The sequence below is a fragment of the Lipophrys pholis genome (assembly GCF_963383615.2).
Source record: "Lipophrys pholis genome assembly, chromosome: 4".
NCBI lineage: Eukaryota > Metazoa > Chordata > Actinopteri > Blenniiformes > Blenniidae > Lipophrys > Lipophrys pholis.
Window position 1 is genome coordinate 18,161,240 of NC_137637.1, and position 24,570 is coordinate 18,185,809.

Genomic DNA, 24,570 nt, shown 5'->3' on the forward strand with positions numbered 1-24,570 from the left:
TTAAATGATATGCATGTTTATACTGTACATTGAGAAAAAGAAGACCCAAAATCAAGCATAGTAATGTCAGAAAGAGAGAGAGAGAGAGAGAGAGAGAGAGAGAGAGAGAGAGAGAGAGAGCTGCAATGATGACCTGTTGTTGTTTTTAGATATAATCTCTAATTCCTTACTGGAAGTTGCCGCGACTGAATGTGGGATTGTTGGTATTCCTTTCCCTCTATTTGTGTTCTGGTTGAAGGTAAAGTGAGACGATAACACTGGCGTGATGCAGATAAAACTACATTTAATTGAATATCCTCTACTGGTCTTTGAACACGGTTTTGCTGGTGTTGTCCCAAACAGCAGCTACTACTATTCCCAATCCAATAATACACGATCTAGAACCTAAAGCAAACTAAAGTCCCCTGAAAGTATTTGCGAATGAGGTACTCCTTGTGAAAACTGGATGAGTACTGCCCTCTGTTGGACACTTATATAAACTCTGAGATTTAAAGGGTGTACTTTCTGTGTTTAACAGTAGCTGGCAGCACCCTACAATCTTTCAACTGCGCAATTTTAAACAGGCCTTACATACACGCCCTCACATTTGTGAGATAAGGTATTCCAGTTTTCTTTATAGTGCACTATTTAACAGTGTATGCTGCTGCTTTAAGCTACAAGATATCTAAAGAAAATATCCACTGGCACACTAACCACAACCATGTCAATACAATGCCATTAGAATGAAGTAAATAAAACACTTTGAGCATACTAAGAGTTGTTTATTTCCCTAGAAAGGTCCAACAAAGATGGCATACATATGTTACAAATGAGTTTCTTTGCTCACAGACAATATGTGCTGTAAAGACTTAAGTCCTGTCACTCAGTATTCGTTCTAAGTCATGGAGTGACGTGGAGCTCGTGAATGATGACAATGCCATTTCGAAGAATCAACAGCTCCCCTCAGATATATATTATGATATAATCTATTAATGAATCACATGATAGAATAGCAACATAACTTCCAAAAAGCCACAATTATTTCACATGACTCTAGAACAGAAGAAATATTGATGACTAGATGGGGGGGGGGGGGGGGACTGAGCTCCTCCTGATTAGTGTGTAGAAAATGTAATGTAAAAGGCAAGAAAATGCCGGCAAAGAATTGCTGTGATTTACATCTGAGTTATGCAAGTATCATTTGGCAAATTAGCACTGAATATCTTTATTTAGTGATAACAGTAAAACTTTATGTACATATCAATGTGATAAAGGTCAACGTTTACACTGTAACAGAAAAAAAGGAATCCTGGTTACAGAGGTTGGTTTTTTTTCTCTCTTAGCAAAAGTTACATGAATGATGAACACACTGAACGATTTTCAGAATATTGAAAAACTATTGAACAATTAGTCATTCTATGGACAGCACATGGACATAAAAACTGCACCTTCTGGCGTCAAATATAAGGGAACTGGTATACTGTAAAGGATCATTTTCTTTTTTCATGATTACACCCTGACTGTCATTGGCATAAACCTAAAGCAAAAAGAACCACAGAGACACAAATAAAAACAAAACCGTCCCTTCTTGGTGTTGAGCAGCATCGGAATCTAACAACACTATTAAGAGACAGAAACAAACTACGAAACACAAAAGGTTTGGGTTCATGTTAAAACAACGAGGGCAAAGTTGTGCTCTGATGAACGAACCTCTCACTAGAGAGAAGTGGTGAACATGCAGGCAGGCGGACAGGCTCTGCTCTAAAGCACACAGCTCTCGTCACAGTCCTGGGTGCTGCCAGCTGATCTCCTCCTCAGTTCCCTGCCCTCTGTCTGCTGGCCGGAGTGTGCCTGACTCCCCCGTGACCGCTGCCCTGCTTCCTGCAGCTGCATGTCATCTGATCCTGGACTCCTGTCAGACTTCACCCGGAGGTAGGCCCGGACACGGTGGCGCTGGACTACGGCGCCGCTGTAGTCAATGACGCGACACTCGTACGTGCCCTCGTCTGATGGCTTGACGCTGGAGAGACGAAGCTTGTGGGAGATGTTGCTACCGGCTACTTTTACCACCTAGTGAAGAGGAAAGTCAGTGTGTTCATAGTTAAAGTCAGGAAAACTTGGCAAATGAACAGTCTTAGAAGTAACAAAAATGAAGAAAATACATGTTTAAACATTTTGATTTAAAGACTCTCTGGATGGAAGGATTGTCTGGATATTCATAATCAGGTTTTTTTTTTGTTTTTTTTCATATTACGCCACTAATAGTGAATGCTGTCGCTGATATCAAAGTGTTAATTCAGTTCTCCCATCTGAATATAACAACATAACAACAATATGCCATTTTATGTCTTTTCTCTCCATTGGATGAGATGGAAGTTGATAACGTGATATTTTGGGTAAAGTAAGTCAAATGCAAACTGAAATTCTCAATACATTAGAAATCTGTTTTCAAAATAAGCAAAAAGTAGAACCTTCTTAGTTCAAATGAATACAGAAGTCAGACCAGGACAACATAGAGATACTTTGTGTAATTGGTTCTGTGCTTTCTTCCACCTTTATTTTGTTGTGGTTGACAATTCATGAAGGACCAATCCCCCCCCAAAAAAGAAAAGCTTCCATAACATTTTGCTTATCTTTTATCAAGTGTGAAAAACCTAGAGGATAAGACTTTGCGTTGAGCCGCTTCACAGCTGGTTCCACATCAAACTTACACTAATTTTGGTTGCATCTTTGAACGTCTCCTCCTGGGGTATGACCTGCACACAAACAGGAATGAAGCATTAGCAGTAGGAAAGCTTTTCTAAAACTTGTAAATACTCTGCGGAGCAACACGGATGAACACGTATGAGGTTTTACTGTTACTTTTTTTCAACAAAGGCATCCCTTTTTGGATCTCTTGTCGTTACCGCTTCCCTCTTGTGATCGTGGGCGTACACAAGCTAACATCTGTGCGTTCAAACGTCTGTGTACACGCAGACTCTGCAGCTCCAAGCCGGAGAGTGTGCGATCGGGTATTCAGAGGCAGGGAGGTATTCTTTTGGGCATCGATATGAATTATGCATGGGGCAGAAAGAGATTTGGAAAATTCGCTATTTTTTTCCTCAGTGCCAATTATAGTGTCTTGAGGCACAACAGGGGAGCCCGAGTTTCCCCGTGATGGGAGCGAGTCAACCTGTTTCCCCAGTGCGGGCAAATGCTAATCAGCAATTATACCTTCATTTTCCATGTCAGAGGGTTTCTGCCTTGGCTAATATTGCATTTCCTTTTTTGGACTGAAATACAGTACACTTTAGGTTCAGTCTGAGCAGTCCAAAAACAAATAGTTAAGGATAATTGCCCTGCCCATAGGTGTGAATGTGAGTGTGTGAGAGGGTGTCTGTTTCTCTGTGATGAATCTGCCTTAGACCAGCATCAGCTGGGATCGCCTCCGAAGATAGACGGATCATAAAGGTGAATCTGATATGGGAACCAAGTTATATAATGAAGATTACATTTAAGTTCAAGGCAGAAGCACATTCTCAAGCAGCTCTTCGTCAATTCAGCTTTCCCACCGTTAAAATCACTCGTCATGATTTCAATGTCACTGAAGCTAAACAAAAAAAAAAACCATTACTTTTTGTACCATTTGTAATTCATGTTGTCAAAACAACTTCATTTAGAACTGTGGTGGACTGGAGCAGGTTGAAAAGGAAGGTACAACCTAAACTATCACATTAGAAACACATTAACATCTACAGCCGATTTAGACTCACTCAGGAGAACATGCAAACCCGACCAAAGGGTTTAACCCTGGATATTTGCAGCTGTATTACCCACTCCTCCATCATGCCACTTTCATAAAGTCTATTCCTGTTAAAACTAAGTATTTCAAACTATGTTCAACTCACTGTCAGTTATAGTGATAAAAAAAACAACTTGATTTTAGCACAATAGATTAGCTGTTTTTTTGTTTTTGTTGTTGCTATATTTAGCCTAAATGTTATTTCATTCACTTCGCTATGCAACGTCTGGAGCAAACTCAATGCTCACAGCAGGCAATTTTAACTTGTTTAATTGAGTCCAGCTCAGCTGAACTTTCCATCTGTCCTGGCAACCGCAGATGTACTCCTCTGAGTTTTAAGTGAGTGCAATATATTTCCATATTTAAAAAACTTTTTCCTCCAGCAGCTTACATTATTAGTGATATGTGTGGACTTTTCCTGCCAATCCCTGGCGTCCTTGATGTACCACCACTGGATTTCAAGGGAGTAAGAGGGAGAGCCCGCCCCGCGGAAGGAACAGGCCATCTCCACATCTTCCCCGCTGCTCTTCGTGATGTCGTGTGGGACCTCAGTGAAGAGCGCTGCAAGACAAAGTGAAACAGAGAGAAAAAGGAGCTTTAGGATGTGGAATGGACCTTTTACCACTCCCAAGAGTCCTAACATGCTTTACACCATTTGTCACACTCACTCATTCATACACACTCACATACCAATAGTCACAGCTGTAATGCAAGAGGCTCACACACCTTGAGAAGTAACTGGGAGGGTTCAGATTCTTGGCGACGGATACACGATCATTAGAGCGTGCAACTGAACCCCAGCTGCTCCAAAACCAAAGAAAACTCCTCAACTTGTTGATTTTTAAGTTTGCTAATTACATTTTGCTGGAGACGTTGGAAAACATAGAAAAATCCAGTCCAAACTGAGGTTCATCCTGAGAGATGTTTTCACTCCCTCCAAGATGTCTTGGTCAACAGCAGGAGCTCCTTCAGCAACAGAATTATACCATCAAAGTGCACCACAGGAAATTCTTATTTGCTGTGGTCATAAGACTAAATAACTCCTATTAGTTAATACTGCTTGATCTGTTTCCTAATAATTTAATCTTTAACATGCTTAGTCATCATAAGGCATGAACATATTCATATTTAATATTATTTACTTAATTTGTTTCCTGTCTGTCTTGATATTTCACTTTCTTCTTTTTATTCTATTTAGAGCAATGCTCTATTCTACTCTACTCTATTCTATTCTTTAAAAAAAGACTACGAGAAGCTGTCGCACAAATGTATGAATCAATGAATGAGTTTAAAAAAAAAAACATGTTTACACATGTAAAATGTATTATTCCCATTTATCACGCACCGTCATCTAAATGGTTGATTAATCAGTAACTTTAAAATCCTGTGGTGTTAAACTAATATATTAAAAACTGGCATAACACAGCCTTAAACTTACTGTTACTCATAGAATGAAACTAGAATAAGTATTTCATAATGCTGATCTTTAATTTTAATAAACTAATTTCATCTTGAATTTTTGTCTCAAGTATCTTTCTAATTACTCAGAAGATTATAGTATTACTTATTTTTACCTAAAGAGTTGTTTAAAGGGTGAAATCAAGTGAACACCACACAGACCTTTGTGGCAAAATATTTTAATTTTTCTTAACGTTCTGGTGCAAAAGGTCAATCTGGTAATGATTCTAAGCTAAATGAATAACTCATTACAACACTGTATAGTGACTTTGAGTGAGAATCCAATAAGAGACAACATGAGATTCAATTCACTTTTTTGCAACTTATTGTATGAGCTTCCAAACCATGAAATCTGACCCTGATATATATATGGACCAGCAGGAAGCAGCAATTATTTTTAGACATTATATGATGGGCAGCATGGTTGCGCAGTGGTGAGCGTGCTCGCCTCACAGCATAAAGGTCGTGGGTGAAGTACGGCTTAGGGCCTTTCTGTGTGGAGTTTGCATGTTCTCCTCCGGGTACTCCGGTTCCCTCCCAGTCTGTGATGCTAAATTATGACGAGGTATGAATCTGAGTGTGTGTGGTTGTCTGTCTATGTGTGTGTGTGTGTGCCCTGTGATAGACTGGAGACCTATCCAGGGTGTATCCTGCCCTCACCCACAGTATGCTGGGGGGGTTATTATGGCATTATTTTTTCAAGCTATATGAAAATATTGGTTTTATATAACCAGTCACCAGAGGAGAAATCCAGCTCTTTCAGCAGTGAATGTTTAACCAAATTCACCACCTATATCCTCTCAGTCTTTCTGCTAAAAGCAGCCACCTGCTCCTAGAAATACGAGTGATGAAAGTGTGGAAGTAAAATGTGAGACCCATTCAAATGAAAATGCTGGTAAGTCCTCAAAAAGAGTGCCAACACCAGAATATAGCACCTGAGCTATCAGGTAATATTGTATTTTGTACTTCAATTGACTAATCCTCCCTCAGAAATCCCACTGAAAAGGCAGCAGGTGAACAAAGGGAGATGTCAGTCAGTGCATTTGCAATTGATATTCCCTCTGCTTTGTGCAGCGATGATCCCAGGATGAACAGGAATCAAGAGAAAGAAAGGCACCGCAAAGTGGGATTTGGTGTTGGTGGACAGGATAGGAGCCTTTGGGAGCCGTGCCCTTGATGCACTGCTGCATGGAGCCAGGCAGTGGCCTCATTTGTCAGGAAGAAACGTACTGAAGGGACAAAGCCCTTCAAAAGGCCAGGAAGGGAGAAGAGGAAAAGTGAGAAAAGATGGACAAGAGCAGAGGTGAACCGAGGCAGGTGAGCTGAGAAGAAAGAGCCGAGAAAGACAGATGGAAAAGTAAGGAAACCGATAGAAAATGCTGAACAGAGCTGAATTGGATCAGCACACATGCTGCCTGTAATACAAATGATGTAAGATCGTTTGAAAGAATATAAGAAGGGCACATGGAAGAGAAAGGTTAGAAAACATCGTACTGAAAGAATTCTATAGTCTACATGCAAACATTTACAAAACTGTTTAAGGTTGACGAACATGATTCATTAAATAGAAAAATGTGTCTATTGTTAAGCTTCTACTTCTACAACAAACCCTCGTACTCTCCAAATCGATGGAGTCCCATGCCTGCCGATGGTGCAACTTCGATTTTGAGCCTTTGTAATTCATTTGGTTGCTGTTGGAGTTGTGTTTGTAGTGGTTTGTAAATGTTCATGTATTCATGCATGTATTAATTTAATGTGCAACATCAATGTATTTTCACAGGATCAGTGCTTTGATACCTGCAGTTTGTGACCGTTCTACATGCTCTGACGTCTATGTAGGAAGAACATTTAGGGATCAGTGGAATAGAATAGAATAGAATAGAATAGAATAGAATAGAATAGAATAGAATAGAATAGAATAGAACAGAATAGAATAGAATAGAATAGAATAGAATAGAATAGAATAGAATAGAATAGAACAGAACAGAAATACTTTATTAATTCCACAGGGAACTCCTATGAAGCGTTACTCCACACAGGAATAGAGAATGAAATTAACAGAAAAACACAACAAACACAATGGGTCAAACCAATGTTTTTTTTTTTAAACAAAAGTTCAGCTGACACTTCTTGAACATCCTCAGTGAAACTCACACGATTAACTTCAAATTCATCCTCATACCGAGTGGTAAATGCCATCATGCTCAAGCTAAAAAGTTACTGTATCTAACATGAGGTAATATATGGAAAAGGATATGGATGGATATGGATAAGTCTTCATATATAAAGCCTGCAACACTAATGCTCTTCCATTATAACATGTTTTTATATTTGTCTGAAAGTGTTCACTCATATATTTTTACTGGAATAATTACTTATGAATCAATTGTGCCTTGAAAATGAAATTTTCATCGTCACATCACAAATCACACCTTCATAACAATTACCACAGTTAAGATATGTTTTAAAGGAACACAGAAATACATGTGCTAGATTTCATGATAAACAAACAGGTTTTACTCCGAGGAGGTCAGTAAAACTACTGGCCTCCAAAAGCCTGAAAAAATGAGCATTGTAAACTCTGCAGAGATACGTTTTCTCACAGGACTGATGTATTAGAAAATGCAGTTTGTGTGCCTTGTGGCCTCAGATGCCTTATCTCAGTACCAAACATATTGCAGAATAAATGACAATAATGTAGCATTGTGTCTCACACAGTCACTGATAATACTATGTCGCAGGGCCCCAAGTGAATTCCTTCATATGGCATCCGTCCTCTGCAAATACAACACACAGACATTATTTCAGTGATTTCAGGATTTGCTCTAATGAAAACTACAATTACATGGACAGACAAAAGACCTGCTTTGCAGGTTTCTCAGGCATCAAGTGAAGAATCTAAGACAAAATGCCTCCGTAATTTAGAGTCCATGCTGTTACTGTGGAGCAGGTTATATGGTTGGGATTCTCATAAGTGGCTGTCATACAGATCAATGCAGCTTGATCTCCTCTAGTATTCAAATTCTTCTCAGGCTGAAAACAATAACATGAAAGATGAGAATACATTTCAGTCTCCACTTTTCCTGTTGTCTTTTTAGACTGACACAGTGAAAAGACATGCACTCTATGGTCAAATCTGTCAACATGCATGTTTATTAAATCAACCACAGAAAAGCACAGAGGACATCCAAATCGTATACCCTATCATAGAAATACTAATTTTAATCAGCAAAAATTTGTCCAAACTTATGAATTTTCTGAGAGTGAAAGCAACACATACAAATAGATGACTGCTGGGATATCGGCTGCACTGTGATCAACTGATGTGCGATCAACAGAGAAAATTGACCAACGAAAGCATCTTGGTTAAAAAATAATAATAATATTGCCAGTTTATGCAAATAAAGAATAAAGAACCTGGTAGAGGTAAAAAAAAAAAAATGCTTTGAATTATCTGCATAATTGGAGGCAGATTTTACAAGGACTGTACTTTGAAAATAATTGAACTGTTCATCACAAATGAAGACAGAGAAATGTGCAGGCAAGTCTGATCTTCATTTCAACTTCTCAAACTTTTCAGGATACATGAGAAACTGAGACATTTATAAAAAGGGGAATTCAAAAAGAAATGCTCAGAGCTTTCTGCCACAAAGTACAACTTTTGTGGAAAGCAAACTGAGACAAAGCCGTTAATGTTTCTGCACTGATTTCTGCTACACGGAGGGATACATCTTGTGGGATCGGTCCCCGTGGAGCTAACTACTTCTCTCTGTGCCGCCGCAGACTGTAATCACAGCTGCTATAATGATCCACTTTCATCTGATGATGCACGTGTTTCTTAAGAGCAGGACAATCTTCCAGGATAACAAAGCAATCCGCGTCCGCACGGAGCAAGTCATCATCACACATCACACATCACAACATCAACACACCACGAACCGATTTCCCTCGTGAACATCCACGGATCAGACGGGAAATCTCGCAAAACCTCTCAAGATCAAATGTGATTCCAGACGAAGAGGATGGATTGGCGATCGTTTGTGGTGTGTTTTCATCTGAAAAAACGCGTTTTAAAAAGAAGAGGCGCCGGTCAAAGGAGTGGAGTAGCCATCGGCCGTTAAGAAATCAAAGAAGAAGTGGAGACAACGGGAGCATGGTTGGCGGTTTCTGATTGGCTACGCATCACAGTCAACAGGTTCGTGCTCTTTTTCCCCTCGGGGGACACCCCACACCATGAGAACCCGGGCCAAAACAATCCAACATGTTGAATATCCCCGATTTGAGATCGGAGCGGTCCGGACATCCTTCCGAGCAGACGAGAGCCGTCTTAACACACCACACACGGCAGGAATATCTGATAAGATTATCTTATGATGATCTGAGTGTCCTTAAGATTGTCGGAACGGGAGAATTGGGGCCAAAATCGGCCTAATTACCCTGCCGTGTGAACCGGGCATAAGGGAGTACAGTTTGTAATTAGGAAATAAAACCCACCTCAAGCACATATAAAGCATCAACACAGATTACAACATATCTTTGAGAGAAGCACATGTGGGCATAGGAGGGGAAGTGTTGCAGGCCGCTGCTGGGTTAGGTTTGGTAGCGCGCAGCTTCTCATAGGCGCGCCGCTCACCTCCTCCAGCTGCTTCTGCGTGGAGGGGGGGATGGCGCTAACGGAGGCGGTGAAGCAGTACGATTTGCTTATCTCTGCAGTGTCAGTCCGGCATTTGTTGTCATAAGACGGCCTCGATAGTCCTGGTCAGAGACAAGTTCCCAGTGGGGTGGGTGTGAGGAGATATCAGGGGAAGGGCAGAGCCTCTGTTTTAACAATCACATCCAGGAGGAATAGAAAAACAATCCTGCCTTCGGCGTCTAGACGTCTGAAGGAATCCAAATGTAGGTAAGTTTTTTGTTTTCATGTCAGGACGACTTCAGATTTCTCTCATCCTTGAGTCTCTGGTCTTCAGATTCTGCTTCAAAAACGGTGGCCAGCCGAGCTCTGCACTTCTCCAAGATGATTTCCATTCCGCGTGAATGTTCAAAAGTCGCTTCTTGCATACTCTTGAGTTCGTTTATCACATGAGTCTGAGTCTGAGTTCAACGCCCTGCACAATCCCTCAGTGACGATTGACAGCCATTGACAATTTTATTGATATTTGATAATCAAAGTGTTCACTTTGTTCTCAGGTCGTGATATAGCCTGTGTAGGCTGTATGGGCAGTGGACCAGCTCGCTGCTGGAAATGTGCTCCTGGGTACAGACTCATGGGGCCCAAGTGTTAAGGTAATTACATGTAGGGTAGTTTTATGTACAGCAGGTGAAAAATGCTTCGTGAAATTTGATGGGACGCCTTTGTTTTGCTCAGACATCGATGAATGTAGCGAGCGCGTGCTTGCCTGCCAGGGTCTCCATGAGATTTGCATCAACACCGAAGGCTCTTTTCGATGTGACTGTGTTGACGGATTCATCCGCAAGTCCAGTGTTTGTGTGAGGAAGCAGCTGCCGAGTGAGTCATCATCCAAAATGACTTCAGTTGCATACATGAACAAAGTTAAAGTCATTCAAAATAAAACCTGCTGCCTCCTTCCTCTCATGTCCCGCCTGCTGCAGGTGTTCAGGAGAAAGGCCTGTTTGAGGATATCCAGGATGGGGAGGTGGAGGTTCTGCAGCAGATGTTTTTTGGGGTGCTGCTCAGTGCTCTGGTCACCCTCGCTGCCAAAGGAGACATGGTCTATACGTCCATGTTCATGGGAGCAGTGGCAGCCATGGCGGGTTACTGGCTCTCTGACCGAGGAGATCGGTTGGTCAGTAGCTTCCCGAAGGGACAAAGGTGTGCAAATCCATGTGTCTCTGCTGAGCAAATCTTTAAACAAGTTCATCCATCTTATTTATCATCATAGTTTTTTGAGCAATAGAGGTTCCTTAAAGGTTCAATAGGCAATATTTCTGTTAAATGTGAATATAGAAATATACCATAAAACAATGAGCTGAATGAGAAATAAACCAGACATAATGTCCTCTCAGTGGCTGTTGGTAAACCAACCAAAGCCAGTTTATTTTCTTACAAGTTCAGGCCACAAGATAGTGTGTACTCACTCAAAGAAGAAGCAGAAATATATATTATGAATACGTTCGAGGAATGATTATAATTTCATAACTTTCGTTGACAAGCGTCCGTCTAAAAAATCGACCCAACAGGAATATATCCCTCTTCCTCAACTTACAACTGAAGTACAGGCTTAAGGAAAACCGGTGAAGAATTAATGATGTTAGCTGAGCCTCCACAGCCAGTTAAAACCACTGTGTGTGAAGTCAAAGTCAAGTCAAGGAGAGAGCTGCATGGGGAGTCCTCACATACACCCGGGAGTCCGGAGCTGCAGCAGGACAAGCTTATAGCTGCAAGGTAATTCCTGCTCTTTCCCATTTCCCAAGCCAGCCAATAAGACCCTGAATTCTGCAAACACAGCATTTTCTTCCCTTAATTTTCCACTTTTTTCTTCCTCCTTTAAATCCTTTCTTAGCTTTTGTCTCCCCACTGCCGTCTCTCTTACCAGCTCGCTAACATCTCCTGCAAATCTCAGTCTCCATCTTGAACCCTGCCATTTTGGCTTTATATTGCCCTTTCATTCTCACATTCTCACTCATACCCTATGAGGTAGTCTCTCTCTCTCTCTCTCTCTTGAGGAGTGGGCAGTCTGTATCTGTTGGCCCTCGGCTGTCTGGCATGAAGAGATTCTTCCAGCGCTCTCACAGTGGCTCACTACATCTCCTGGAGACTTGCCCAGTGGCTCTGGCAGGTGTTCAGCCTCCTGTGGGAATTACCCTCTCTGTGTGTCTCATGGTGTGTGGTGCCCTGTGGCTTGAATAAAGTACTCTTTATGTGGCTAGTGTATCTACCTCAATCTGAAATCTATGTAGATGGATGCGACATGTATTTATTTATTTATGTGTTGTGTTGTTTTTAATTTTCTCACAATATTTCTCATGCAGATTGACATCAGAGACCTCTCAAAGTATTTATTCATGGTGGGACTGTTTGCATGTCTTTGTGACCCCTAATCATTTGTACCCCTGAAATAATGGCCAATTGGCCCCTTAAACAGAATTTTGGCAGTGGGTTGATGACCTGTACTTGTAAAAACGGACTTATTACAGAAACAGAAAGCAGTGATCACATTGCACGCGGCTCTGGAAAAATGGAGAGGAAAGAGTCGGAGTCATGAAGCAGTGAATAAAGTAATATATAATGGATGATAATGGGCGAAGAGGAGGTGGATTCAGTTTTAAAACCTTATTATGAGTGTCGAAATCAAAGGGGTAAATAAACATAAATTTAGAGAAGGAACAGGGATGAGAAAGAATATTTATTCTATGGAAAAGAAATCTACAAAGGCATGCAAATAATCTCCAACTCCAGTAAGACAGTACGCACAAAGCAGTTACTCTGCTTATTTTTATACATTATGGTAATTTGGTGGTCATAATTAAATTTTGACAAGCACGCCTTCTGTCAACAACAAAAAAAAAAAAAAATCTCATTCAGAGAGTTTTGAGGAATTGAGACAGAAAATAAACAAAATATATGCTCCAGTACTCGAGAACTGAGTTGTTTTGGTTATGAGCTGTTATTTCACAAAAAAGGTCTCATGCCTGACTGACGTTCATTACCTTTTTGATGTTTGTGGCGGAAAATGCAAAGCTGCTCAATAGTTGAGATCGTGAGCAAACTCCACAGGGATGCTCATAACTCAAATTATTGCAAAATTTCACAACTTCTTTCTTTAAAGAACAAGCCTAAACAGTAATATCTGAGCAAACTGGTAAAGCCAAAAATCCATATGATGACAGAAAAACACGTGACTAAATACCACATACGTGTTTCATACAGGACAGGAAGGGAAATCATATCCCTCATGAGAGCTGTATTACAAAACATACTATCATTCAATGTCATATTCAAAGATGATGTCTATTTTGTGAAGGAGGACAGTATGAGAAGCTATAGACATAATTTGTGAATACACAAGTGGACTGCAGCTTTTCAGTGATGACGAGTTTGTGCTAAACAGAACATGGTGTACCAAATAATACAGCGAGTACAAGGACATATACATTGTGGTTTTTCCTGCTACATTTGTTTTTATATGGCCACTATTAAAAAACTTGTCAGATGAGATGTGATTTTCAAGAATGTAATTTTACTCATTTGTTAGTTCAATATACCCTCACTGACCACTTTATGTTGGTACGCGTTGATATTGGACCCCCTGTTGCTCTCAAAACTGCCTTAGTTCACGATGAAATAGAACCAACTCGACAGTGGAAACATCCCTCAGAGATTTTGATCCATATTGATCATACATATGCTTCAGATTAGTCAGCTGCATAGCCATGATTCAAATGTCTTATATTGGAATGAGATATTTTGACTGTGGAGACCAATTGTGATTCACCTTCTAGGTTTAACATGTTGTGCAGTCAAATGTGGTTTTCTGAATGCCTTGGAAATACCCAGTGGTTATTTGAGGTCCTGATTTTGTTCTATCATCTATCTAATACTCAGCCCCTCCCATCGCGTACCGACATTCAGAGTCAGGCCGATCACTTTTCTTCCTCATTGCATTGCTGAGTTTGAATTTCAGCAGCTCATCTCGACCATGTCTACATGACTAAATACATCAAGTTTCTGCCATGTGATGGGAGGATCAGCTATTTTTGTTCAGGCACAGTTATACCTAAAAAAAAAAGAAAGTGCAGCGTGACTCTACAACTATGTAATGTTTCTGACATTACCCACAAAAATCTTTCAATAGTTTGTCTGAAAACATTTCACATATCTTACAGAGTTGAAATCAATTAAATCAACTAAAACTTTGAGTTGTGTTTGCATAGGTTATTCTATATTAATATGTATATATTTAACAACTGATATTTTACTTGTAACTGATTACAATTCAGGAAACAGCACATCAAGCAGCTCCCAGGACTGCTTATTGCTGCTGTAACACATCACCTTGAAGTTATTATGTGCTTAACACCCTGTGGTGCCTTTTTTCATACTTCACTTGTAAATGTCAAGCCATTTTTCTCTGAGCACGGTAATCAACAGGATATTTCTGACTAGGCTAGATTTCTTTCTCTTTTTTTATCATTTCAAATACTTTTGTATTAGCTGCCTAAAATGTATTTGTTTGTGCGCAAGCTAATAAACAAATACTATAGATTCTATAATGGATCTTTTGGATTGAACCTGGACTGGTGCTCTTCTTTAAGCTCTGGTCCTTTAACACATTTCTATTGTCCACCTGACAGTTATGACATTGCTTTTTAGTTGGTTTTGTAGCCTACCGCTCAGAGAGCAGTATGAAATGACTTGTTGCCAAACAGACCGTCTGCCAGTGTGCGCTGAGCCGGCGTCACGTCCTAACAAGCGTTTCTCAGCAAACGTCCAACTCGTTCTTCCCTTCAACTGTAGTATCATCAGTAGGAGTCTATCCTGTAACATTGTTAGGAAAAAACCCCGACATAGAGTCTAACTCTTCATTATAATAAAGACAAAAACAAAACTGTGTATTTGTAAAGTGACTATTGACTTCCAGGGAAATCTGAAGCACAATGGGTTGTCTAGTTTACGAGGCTATTTCGCTGACAAAGCTATAGCTTACCCTTGGCTAAGTATAGATTTTCATAAAGGCAGTCCTGTCAGAACCATATTTGAGCAGAGGCAGGGGACCCTCGTTTCAAGATGCAAGTACAGTACATGCATTTTTAAAATGAACCTCCCAGGCATTTTTTCCTCTATATTGCTTAGAGAGCCATGATGGAAGTGAGGCCATGAGAACACAGGGGCATCTGCTCGCTCGCCACTGAAGACTCATTAAAAATGAAAAGGGGAGAAAATAGTGAAAGAAAACAGTGCGGCGGGGAAACACAAATATATAAACAAAATGCAAACACATTGCTCAGGCCCTAAAGAGACTGCGCTTTTGTGGGGATGGTAAATATTTTTTCACTTCAGGTCCCAGGCAAAATGAGAGGGATAAATCCTGTCTGAGCGCCAGTGTGAGGTCAATCCATCGATCCTCGCTCGCTCTCTCTTTCTCTGCTATTGAGGAGCTGGGGCTGTTTGAGGATGACTAAATTACAGAGGGCTCATTAGCATGGATGAGAAGCAAGTGTGACACCCATATCTTTCCTTGTCCACGCGCGTGAGTTTGTGTGAGCAAGAGAGAGATAGAGAGAAACTTGCAGGGTAAGCTTGTCACCACCTCCGGAAGCTTCTGTTATTCTTTGCGAAAACCATTAAAGGATAAGACTTGTGTTATTCTAAATGTGTCTTGCTGTCAGCATGTCACATGAGAAGAACAAAACTCCAAACTCTTTTCTCACCGAAGACATAACAGTCATTGCATATTCCTCTCAATTGTTGGACTTGATTAACCTTCATAATGTTCCAACTGTTCAGTATCGAGGTTAAAGCCATGAGTCTTCTGATCGACACCATCATCAATGTTTCCTTCCATTTCTGTGCCCTGCATTTCTTAAGGATTTATTGATTCGTCTTCCCAATGTTGCTGTTTCTTCGAGTCCCTGCAAATATCACAATTAACCTAAACTGCTGTTCATCCACCATTTCTATGTCTGTTGGTTAACAATCCCCACTACGTCAATCTGTATAGGAACTCATTTTGACCTTGGGATGTCGAGACCTCAATCAGCAAAGATGTTTATGTACACTTTTGCCACTCACTTTGCTTATGTGCATTACTCACACTCACACTGGTTGTGCTAGTTTTTTTTATTTATTTTCAGGCTCGTCTTACTACAGCATGCATCTCGTGTCTCACCTATTGTGGTCGTCCCCAGCTGCTATTGATCTTCGAGTGTTCCTGCACACCATGATGAGTGTCTCTGTGTTGTCTTTCACTTTGCCTTTTCCAGCAAAAGGGAGGTTTCTCTATCAATCTCAGCCGCTCCGTCAACCTGCTAGTAAAAGGCTCGTAGCGTCATTTTTGGAACTAAACAACCCGTAAAAACGTAACTGACAGCTGTCATGTAATGAAAAGGAGCGGAGAAAAACCAGAAAGAGAAGACCGGGACTCAGTGAGCTGAGGATTACTTAAATTGTAAATGAGAGAGTGCGAACTAGCTGGTGAAGCAGGCCAGAAACCATGTGGAGGTTATTACTTAGCTAGGGTTAGTAAAGCCTTTAGTTGAAGCAAAATGAATGGACACAAGGCATGCCTACTAATTAAATGAGAAACACTGAGAGAGGTGGGGACTGAAACAATTTACAAGTGAATTCTTGAGATGCCACTTCCACAGCGTTGTGAATTCGCCACCAAAGCGTGCAGGTGACAATCCTAGTGAGACGCTGCACATTCTCACTTTGCTACGATATTTTTTTTTTGTAAAGTGAGGCAGTGTGTGTAATTGGAATGTTGTTGTAGGAGAGCCGTTAGTTGAAGATGAGTAAGGAACTCAATCCGGTTGACTCTTTAAGTTTCTGCCCATTTAGTTGTGGTATAACTGATCCATGTAAAATGTGTCTTTTTAAAAACTTTTATCCATTTTGTATCCTTGGCAGGTTCAGTCATTTTAATGAATAGAATAGAATAGAATAGAATAGAATAGAATAGAATAGAATAGAATAGAATAGAATAGGGAGAATAATATAGATTTTCCCTAAAATGTCACTTATCAGTTAATTTTGAAATTCAGAATTAACAAAATGTCATGAAACATGACATGAGTGAAATTTGTAATTTAGGAGTATTAAGAGGGAAGAAAACAATAGTTCTGAGGGCAGAAAAAGGAATGTCTGACTGTACGAATTGATCACTTTCAAAAGAGAGTCTGAAGCCAGATAAAAGATAGATCCACAGCCTCATATCCATGAATATTGATCCGGCTCAGACAAGGAGCACAGAAACGGTTTGCCTACTCTGACTCAAACTCCAAGACTGCATCTATGTCTCAGTCTATTCCGGCAGGAGAGGTTTTGTAATGATGGTATTTGGGAGAATTAAAGACATCCTTCTCTAAGTTAAGTGCAAATATTTTTCACTTGAAAGAGTGCCGCATGACAGGGACGAGTAAAACGCCTACGTTCATTAACCCAAAACTCCAAATGATTTACGTCCAGATGTATAAAATAAAATAATAAAAAATAATAAAATATAATCTATATATACATACACATACAGTATATATATATATAAAACAGTAAACACTAAGACATAGGAATTTAGCTTAACATCACAACTCCGACATGACTGAATGCAAATCGCCTGTGAAGAGACCGCCCCCTGGGAAAGGGTATTTCACTAATGTGATGAATGGGTTTAATAATCCTGGAAGCCCTGAGGGAACGGTGGGTAAAACAACAAGAAGCTGCTGCAATAAGAAAGACCTGCTGCAGATATTTATCTTGATCTTAAAATGCTTTAATCCTGCTTGTGAAACCAGAGAGCTGTGATGGGCTGGGGAACGTATGAAAATAAAACACTTATGGAAGACAGTTGGGTTTTATTTTAAGGTCCAGAGGTTCACTGTTTTCAATTAATGCCACTGAAAATAGGACAATATTTCACTTTCAAATTAAATTACAGTAACAAGTAAGTCAAATACTGCTGTGTCAAGAGAATTGTATACAGAACAGCCACTACACGACTGACAGCTTGTAACTGAGGGTGGAAAAAACACCAATAAACAAAAATAACTGGTCTGGGAATTTGCCAGAAAGTCAATATTGCTGTATTCGGAGCAGAATAAGTTTGGGGGCAAACACAAAGAAATGTCCTTGGGGAAATAATGGTTTGCCGCGAGACCTTCATTCTGAATTCAAGGTGGAAAGTAAAAATAATGAAATAAGAATGAAGCCGGTAATCAAGCAAACAGCTGTCTGCCTGTTGCCTCCGATGCTTTAGGCCTGCGGAGTGAATTTTTCATAGCCCCTGGGACACAGGACTCAGAGGCTATTTCTGTGTTTCCTCCCAGAATGTGGCAGCATGAAGTAGTGCGAGTTGTTGACAACACACGCGCTTGAAGACATTTTGGAGATTGCACACTGTACTCCATCTGGACTTCCTGGTGATGAAAGACAAGACTTTTGTTCTATTTGACTACGGTGCCCTTGAGAGCCTTTAAGTGATAGTGTCTGTGTTTTCTGTGAGACAACAGTTAAGTGCAGCAGTCCCCTGCTTGGCATGAAGTGTCTGGTCTCAAGATTTTTTTTTTTTTTAGAAAGCTGAATTAAAGTTGGGCAATTTCCACTTCGGTTTGAGGAACAATGGAAGCTGATGTGCCCTAATAATGTGATGCAACGCAGTTATTTTAAAATGTAATTTAATTTGCATCGGTCCAGGCGAGCTTATACAGTGACAGTGCTGCATGCAGCTGTACATCCCCACTCCCCTTGACTGAAAAAGCACGTTGTCTGACAATCCCCACCTCACACTGCAATGTGACTTTTATAAATAAATGCAAAATGTATATATCAAGATTCCTGACAAACAAGGCTTTTTTTTTTGTCTTTAAAGACTTCACAAATGTCTTCATTATATATCTGAAACAGATTCACTGGCTAAGCGTATTCTCCAAAAAGATTTCTATGTTTGATCAAAAACATTTGTGAGAGTTTTCATATTTGGGGAGAAAAATAAACATCGTTTTTCATTCTTTGTGACATTTCATTGAACAATTCACAATCATCTTGATGACGATGACGACGTGATGATAATGATGATGATGATGATGATGATGATGATGATGATGATGATGATGGTCTTTACAGCTGCTCCCTTTTATACAAAGATTGTTACAGTAAGTCTTGCAAGTCGTGTCCTCGAACCAGGATTCAAACTCATGATCCCCTTCAGACTCAAGTTAAAGGCGTGAACCAATGCGTCCCAATCAAAATCAAGCTCAACAATCACAAAAACATTTCCTGTAGCTGTGACACTTGTCGCTGTGTTGCTTGTGATAAGATTAGGCGTTACTTCACAATTGTTATCCTTCAAATAATTCAACAATTGTGAGTTTTGTCTCTATTCTTAAAGCTCGTGCGTCAAACAATGCAATGGTTGCTATAAATACACAGTCGTACAGAAAATTACTTTCGCCTTTCGCCAAGTACATTTTCAACCCCTTGGCACCTGAGGGGAGACGTCCCGTCTCCTGTCTTCACTTCGGTTGCTCCCTCATTGTCCTGCTCTCTCCTGCCGAGCTTCCAGCGGCACCCTGCACTGTGACAGCATGACTGTACAATCTGTTGCCCCCTCCTCTCCCACCCTGCACTGTCAGGGCTCTATTAAATTGAAAGCCAATGCAAACTGCCTGGGCTGGCCGTCCTCATTAAGAGGACACCAAGCAGAGGACTGGCAGAGGATCCCAGACACTTTGGAGGCTTTAATGAATTGGTACACGCCCCCACGCTGTGAAAGTGGTCCACTCACAATGGGAAGCAGGCTGATCGCTGCCAAGGAGCACCAACATTGCAAAGTCCGAGCGTGGCTTCATCACCAAGGCACACGGCAACTTCTATGGGACGACACGAGACACAGAAGCAGTAATCGTTGTTTGGTTTCTGTCTTCACTGCCGAGACGTGACCTTCACGCGCTTGTGACGGATAAAGAGCCACAGTCTGGCATTTGTAGTGGACAATGCGGGCGAAGCTACTGATCCACCGAACAAGATCGTTCGTCGTCGCACACGGCATATTTCTTTGTGTGTCGCAGGTGATTTGATCTTTTTCTGTGGTTTTTCTGTGAGTGAAAAGTGGGGTGCAGAGGCCAGATGCACTTATCAGAAACAAATGAGTCAGGGCCGAATCTAACAAGCACTCTCCAAAACAGTGAATCCAGCCTCTCCGCTCCGCGTGACGGCTCAGCTCCCCTCCGCTTGGGCAATTTATCAAAGTGCTTGATTAAAAAAAGGAAAAAAAAAAATCTCCTGAGGATTATTGGACTACAAAAGCATACTTCAAGTTTGTGATGCTGAAGCTGGTGTTCTCTTAAAGGAAAAGAAAAACGTTATTTTGTTTTCTGAATCTAGCATTTCCTTGTTAAATACCTCCGGGCATTTCATCATTACGGCCCGTCTCAAGCACAGAGTGGAGAGGAGTACACAACGATTACAGCCAATTTTAATTAATTCCCTGTGGGAGAAATGCTACTAATTGATTTCCCAACCTGTCCAGGACAGTCGATCCATTTAGAGCCGGTGCACATAGCTGCACATTTATTGAGATCGAACCGAAGCCAAGTGTCTAAAGAGAGAGCCAAAAGACAGCTGGTGAGACAATGTAGAGGTTATCACACTATTCAATTAGATAACAGTAAATCTATGCATGCAGCTGCATGAGGAAGGTAAAATACGAGCAGTCTGGGTTAAGATTTATTTTGTGAAGATTTATACTGCAGCCTATGAAGTATTTACATCTAAGCAGGCGGGAGGTGTTATGTAACGGAGTCTGAATCATCCAGTTACCTGTGTACACCCACATATTTCTCAAGCTATTATTACCACCAATCATTACTCTCTGCCCAAACATCCAATAATTAGAAGACACTGCAATTATCCTGCTGGTCTCATACAGTAATTTATGATCAAGGATCATTCTCATACAGTGAAGGGCCATCAGCGGTGAATAATGATGACCACTCCATATAATACGGGGCATTTTTACACCGTTGATCAGCCAACAATAATTCAGTCTAATAACAGCGAAGCACATTTGAGCACACAACAGCAGGAGTGGTTTCCTATGAAGTCCCAAACCCCTGAAAAGCACTGAGCTCCTGCTACCGGACAGGTTGTGGGTTATTGTGTTTCACCAAGAGGCGCCCGGCCGTAAATATGAAATATGGAAAAGGTGTGTTTGTACAGTAACAGGCCTTCTCCAGCCGCTGCTCACCTCTTCAAAAAGCACACAGTGCAGCAGAGCTTGTTTCTTTCCTTTGGGTGCTTACACAGGCTGTAATTTGTCTCAAGAACACAGACCGGGCAAATCCTTGAGTTTGTTCTCACAGCTCACTTCAGCTTGACGTGTCTGAGCAGTTTTCATTCCTCTGCACATCAAGCCAAATCCTCAGCTTAATCTGGACTGAATGTTTAGAATTGCACATTGTTCCTGAGTAAAATCACTACATTGTTGGACTTGTGCATCAAAGACAAAGAAGTCAGGGTTCCAGGTCGGGAGTCCGTCGCATGGTTAAAGCTGGAAGAAAGATAATCACACCATATTCGCACCTATAGAAAATTTTGAAGAACCAATGAAGCCAATGTTTCTGTGATGGGAGTTTGTAAGACACTGTTGACTCTGGAGTGAATCCAAGCTTACATAAGGATAACATGGAAACTCCACACAAAAATGCCCCAGCACAGAAGTAAATCCAATTGATGCAACAATCATACCTCATGTCCTGACGCAGCAAAAATGAAGCAGAATTGCACCAACAGTTCTCAGAAGAAATATATTATATTTCTGCAAAGCATATTACACTGAAGTGCCTATTTAAGTCTGGAGGCTTCAATACCAAACTGTATCCCACACTTCAGCGTCAACTAATTTCTCATTGCAAACTGGAGCTTGTGCTGTATTTACTACAAGATGGCACACATTTTTGCCAGACGCTGTGACTCAGTTGCAAAACGAATCGAATTAATTAATGAACTGATGGATTTCAATCATTTATTTTTAAATCATTTGCTGATGTTACCTCCTTAACCCCTGCAGTTATATTGGCAACCAATGTTGTAATTTCCATGCAGACTACATCTTAATCACACTTGTACACACTGCATAGTTTGTTATAGTGGAGTTATAATTGCTTCATAAAGCATACATTTAAAAAGCCTTCTCATTCTGGGGGTAATGTTTGTTACAAGATTTTAAGCAGAGATAATTGATCAATTGTCTCAAAGGCACTTTAGTCAGTATAGTTGCTGTGTGGCCGCATAATTCAACTGCTTCATAAACATAGCTTTAAAACAAGTGACACTACCCGGGGAGAGCATGTTGTATGTTTCCTTTAGTGGGGCATTCATAATCAGAACTCCCGTTACTCCATTAACCATGTTACAATATATTTAATCACTTTCCTTGAATACATAATTAATCATATTAAAAGGGTCAGATTCTAGTTCAATCCATCAAATATTTAATCAGTAATCTGCTACAAGAATGGTCGCCGATAATTAGAAAAAGAATCTATTAAGTTTAAATCATCACCATCAAATTATTAGAGCCCCACCCAGACACTCCACTTCAACACTTAGGAAAACAATCGGAAAAAATATGGAATTAAATAAAAATCTCCATGTTGCGCTGAAACGAGAAACAAGCAGAAGATTAAAAGTACTCACCGTTTCCAGAGACGTGATTATCCACCTCCGCGTGCGCGTCGTTCAGAGCCGCGTTAAGTTGAACGTAAAGTCCGACGTACTGTAAGATCCTCACCATCACTCCAAACGCCCCCATTGCCGCGGACAGACGGTTCGTCAAGCAGCTGTGAGAAACGGTCACATCAGGCGCAGCGCATCGACACCGGCGAGGAGCGGACGGACACCCAGCCCGAGGAGCTGCGGGGGGGGGGGGGGGGCGCTGCTGCTGACGCTTAGTGCGGTGGGAGGCGCTGCGCCCGGCGGAGGGGGTGAAGCGGCTCATACGGAGAGTCAATTAGGCGGAGGGATCTCACGGAAACGTTTCTGCAACACCCTGAAATACTTTAACTTCCCCCAGTAAGTAATATTTACACTATAAATATTGTAAGGTTTTATGTGTTGCACTTTTTTTTATATCGAAATTACTTGCTGTACTTTAATTGCTGTTTCATGCTGCTGGGAACGGGGAACTTTATCAGTTGGGAATATTCCATTTCCCAGTTTACACAACTACAGTTTTTCTTTTTTACAACATTTTCACCTGAGTAAAGAGAAGAATGAAATGAAGCTCAGGAGGGATTCAATTACATTTGCTGCACAGGCAGTCTTAACAGAAATAGTAGCAAAAGAATGTGGGAAGTCACCACATTTAATGAGAAAGTACTGCTGGTAATCTGTAGCCTTTCATTATATCTAACAATCATAATTACCTTTAGTATGACAAACAGAAACTCTATTTCACTAAAGTGGCAATTGGGTTGTCATAGTTATGAGTATGACAAAACAAAAAGATCAAAATAAAGTATTTGTCCACATTTCTCAAGATGAGTGAAGTCAGACAACACAATACCTCAGACACAACACAATACTTTTTATTTTTCCAGCTGGAAGGTCCCAGTTTCATCATGAAGAGATGCTTTTTTCCCCCCTCAGTGAATCTGTACAATCACTTCATTGCTCAAGAATTTGTGTTTCTTATAGGATCACATTGGAAAATCAACTTGCTATAAAAGTTTAGCTAAATGAATCAATGTATTATTCTTTTGTTTGTTTATTTGTAAATGTCTATATTTTTGGCTGTTTTTTGATTCATGGTTTATCCATACCTTTATTTTATTTTATTTTATTTTATTTTTTGTAAAGGTCATTCAGCTGTAAGGTTAAATGTGCAAGCATTCAGAACACATGCCTACATGGTGACTGGCTGCTGCACATGGTGAGCTGAGACCTTTCGAGAGAAAAGGCAGGAGTGTCACCAGAGCTCCAGTTTAAAGTAAAATGCTGGAGTCTCACAGCCGGCAGCACTGTTAAAGCTTTATTGCTCTCACTAGGTAATGGGCATTAAGCTTAAAGAAGACCTGTGGTTGGCCCGGACATCTTCCTTAGAACCAAGTATTCTGAAAAACAGGGTCCTTCACATGCCACTTAAGACACAGTCAAAGCTTGTTTTTGGTAGAAAAGCAAAGACAAACATCAGAAAAGAGGCATAAAATGTGATGCAAACTAACAAATGATCCGGTTATGAATATGGAGATTGTAAATAACATGGTGTAATAGGAAATATGAATAAGCATTTGAATCTGTGACCTAATTGTTATTTTAGCTCCCATTTCAAATCAGCTTGCTGATTGTGTTCATCATCAACTCTTCAACATAATATAAGATTATATCTTCAGGTAAAGCCTTCATGGAAACGTCCATCAATATAAGTGATCGGTGCCAATAAAGTTCCGTCTCAATAACAGTAAACACCAGCATAGCCAGATTAATCCAAAACAAGTTGCTGATGATAGAGTCCTGAAACTCCAATAATAGGAATTTTTCTGAATGATTGTATTTTTTACTTTTCAATAAATAGTTGAGAACAAATTCATTGCAAGCAGGCCGAACAAAATGCAATCACCTGAGCAGAATCCATTCAAACATGAATTTTCTTTGTGGAAATAACAAAACTAATGTGTTGTAA

General features: G+C 40.5%; 1 protein-coding gene across 1 annotated transcript; it reads right to left on the reverse strand.

Moving 5' to 3' along the window:
- Positions 1 to 743: 743 nt before the first annotated feature.
- vstm2lb (V-set and transmembrane domain containing 2 like b) lies at positions 744 to 22,795 on the reverse strand. The gene is made up of 4 exons (XM_080462507.1): positions 22,587 to 22,795; positions 4,152 to 4,321; positions 2,691 to 2,735; positions 744 to 2,049 (listed from the first exon to the last, which is right to left on the reverse strand). The coding sequence occupies exons 1-4, from the start codon at positions 22,699 to 22,701 to the stop codon at positions 1,741 to 1,743; spliced, it is 639 nt and encodes a 212-aa protein (XP_080318633.1). The 5' UTR covers positions 22,702 to 22,795; the 3' UTR covers positions 744 to 1,740.
- Between the last annotated feature and the right edge of the window lie 1,775 nt (positions 22,796 to 24,570).

Bases quoted from the DNA above. Each gene is read 5' to 3' on its own strand.
- vstm2lb (XM_080462507.1), bottom strand. From the start codon at position 22,701: ATGGGGGCGTTTGGAGTGATGGTGAGGATCTTACAGTACGTCGGACTT. The intron at 4,322-22,586 runs GTGAGTACTTTT...TTTGTCTTGCAG, and splicing joins TAATCACGTCTCTGGAAACG to CGCTCTTCACTGAGGTCCCA. The intron at 2,736-4,151 runs GTAAGCTGCTGG...GTTTGTGTGCAG, and splicing joins CCACACATATCACTAATAAT to GTCATACCCCAGGAGGAGAC.